The sequence below is a fragment of the Hibiscus syriacus genome, unplaced genomic scaffold (assembly GCF_006381635.1).
Source record: "Hibiscus syriacus cultivar Baekdansim isolate YM2019G1 unplaced genomic scaffold, ASM638163v2 tig00006172_pilon, whole genome shotgun sequence".
NCBI lineage: Eukaryota > Viridiplantae > Streptophyta > Magnoliopsida > Malvales > Malvaceae > Hibiscus > Hibiscus syriacus.
In genome coordinates this window covers 1-1794 of record NW_024062083.1, presented here as the reverse complement: position 1 = coordinate 1794, position 1794 = coordinate 1, and the positions used below count along the sequence as shown (strand labels likewise).

General features: G+C 35.2%; 1 protein-coding gene across 1 annotated transcript; it reads right to left on the bottom strand.

Annotated features, from left to right (window-relative positions):
* Positions 1-374: 374 nt before the first annotated feature.
* Positions 375-994, bottom strand: LOC120200553 (novel plant SNARE 11-like). Its single transcript, XM_039201361.1, has 3 exons — positions 891-994; positions 726-800; positions 375-520 (listed from the first exon to the last, which is right to left on the bottom strand). Exons 1-3 carry the CDS (start codon positions 972-974, stop codon positions 431-433), a joined length of 249 nt encoding a protein of 82 aa, XP_039057292.1. The 5' UTR covers positions 975-994; the 3' UTR covers positions 375-430.
* Between the last annotated feature and the right edge of the window lie 800 nt (positions 995-1794).

The window sequence follows — 1794 nt, the reverse complement described above, 5'->3', positions numbered from 1 at the left end:
TTACTCTGACCATTATTAAAAAGAAAAACTGAGATGTATGCAGATGTTAATATATGAATATTAAATAAAAATCTTCCAATATAGAAAATAAAAATAAAGATTTGAGCATACTGATTAGAATATAGTCTTGGGTACAGTTACAGTAGTAGTAGTAGTAATAAAACATTATGAAAATCAGAACAATGTATTAGAGTAAGAAAAAAAACGGTGTACAGATCTCATCATGCTAATGCTATTCAATGATATAATATAACATGACTACTGCGAGGTTAGCGCATGGGAAGTTCAGCCAAACTCTTAGTGGATACACCAAACTATTATAAACAAAAATCAAAACAGCACAACCATACCCTTCTCCCGGAGTATAGGTAGCAATGATTCTACATTACAAATAGTCCTGACATGTCATCAGGTGGTCCATTCTAACTCTTCAATTCGGAGTCCAAAGTAGCCGTCGGTTCATTGCAGGTGGTGCTAATCCCGGGATATCACGGATGTCCTTGTTGTTTGGATTCACAATCTGAAAAGAAAACCCAGCAATTGAGCATAGGTATAGCTACTGTGTGCAACAAGAACGATAAATTAACCTAGGCAGCTTTCAATCTGGAATTTCACTTGGAATCTAGAGAAAATGATTTTAATATTCATCCAGTTATACACGATCCACAATACATATTAGTTCAGTGGTCAAAATGTTGGAGCGAGGTTGAGGAAAACAATCCTACCTTCACGATTATGATGGCTATAACTCCAATGACAATAAGAAACAACAATGCCATAATGCATTTATCAGTAGCAACCTATTCACAATGGATAATAAAATTAGTAAATACAATTTAACGTGATATGGATCATATGAGTGAGAGGAAGTGTATGTTTCAGAGACTGACCTGCCTGCCAATTTCTTTGACCAGTTTAGATGCTTTCTGGATTGAGAAGTGGATAGAATCCAGCTCATTAACGATCCTGCTCATTTGTTCAGTCTAGATATGATAGAAATAACATGCCTTAGTTTGAATATCGCTGTATAATCTCAAAGATTAATACAATCTAAGTGTAAAACTTGATGACCATGATGTTTAATTCTTAATGCTTTCAAGTTGTGTACTGAGCCTTGAGAGCTGCAGCAGTTTCTGTTCCAACATCAACAGTATCTTGAACAACCTAATATTAAAAAGGTTCAGGCAAAATTAGTCATTCATTCTCAATAGCCCATCAATCTGGATGTGTTAATGACGGGGGAATTAATACAAAACGTTGGACATCCCAAGACTTCTTGCATTTTGTTGATTTAAGTTAATATAGAAAGAATATAGAAGGAAATTTCAAGATCTAAGGATCTGAATATAAAACAAATTATTTCTCTATATAGAAAATGCACGGGTGTCATATAATCAGATGCAGAAAAGTTTTGATACCAACCTTCTTAGCCCTGTCAATGGATTGATCAGTCTCATCCCTCATCTGGTTTCCTCTATCCATTAGCTGTTGATTTGTCATAGCTGCAGAACTACACAGGTTGTCTCAGAAGAAGTTCAAAATTGAAGGAAAATAAGATACCTACAAACCATTTCCAGTACATTCCAACAACATCCCAAGAATCATGTAAAGGAGTCAGAATTGGATCAGGCAGAACAGTAGAACAAAGCTTCATAGTAAGATTATTTCTGGAAATTCATGCTGCCATACCAACAGAATATATTAGCCATTAGATATAGCTCTGATCAACGCTCGAATAGTTCTTCATAGCAAAGTTTATGCTGAGAATTACTGGCACATCTTACAGCCACTACC

Bases quoted from the DNA above. Each gene is read 5' to 3' on its own strand.
- LOC120200553 (XM_039201361.1), bottom strand. From the start codon at position 974: ATGAGCAGGATCGTTAATGAGCTGGATTCTATCCACTTCTCAATCCAG. The intron at 801-890 runs GTCAGTCTCTGA...CATTGTGAATAG, and splicing joins TCAAAGAAATTGGCAGGCAG to GTTGCTACTGATAAATGCAT. The intron at 521-725 runs GTAGGATTGTTT...TTTTCTTTTCAG, and splicing joins TAGCCATCATAATCGTGAAG to ATTGTGAATCCAAACAACAA.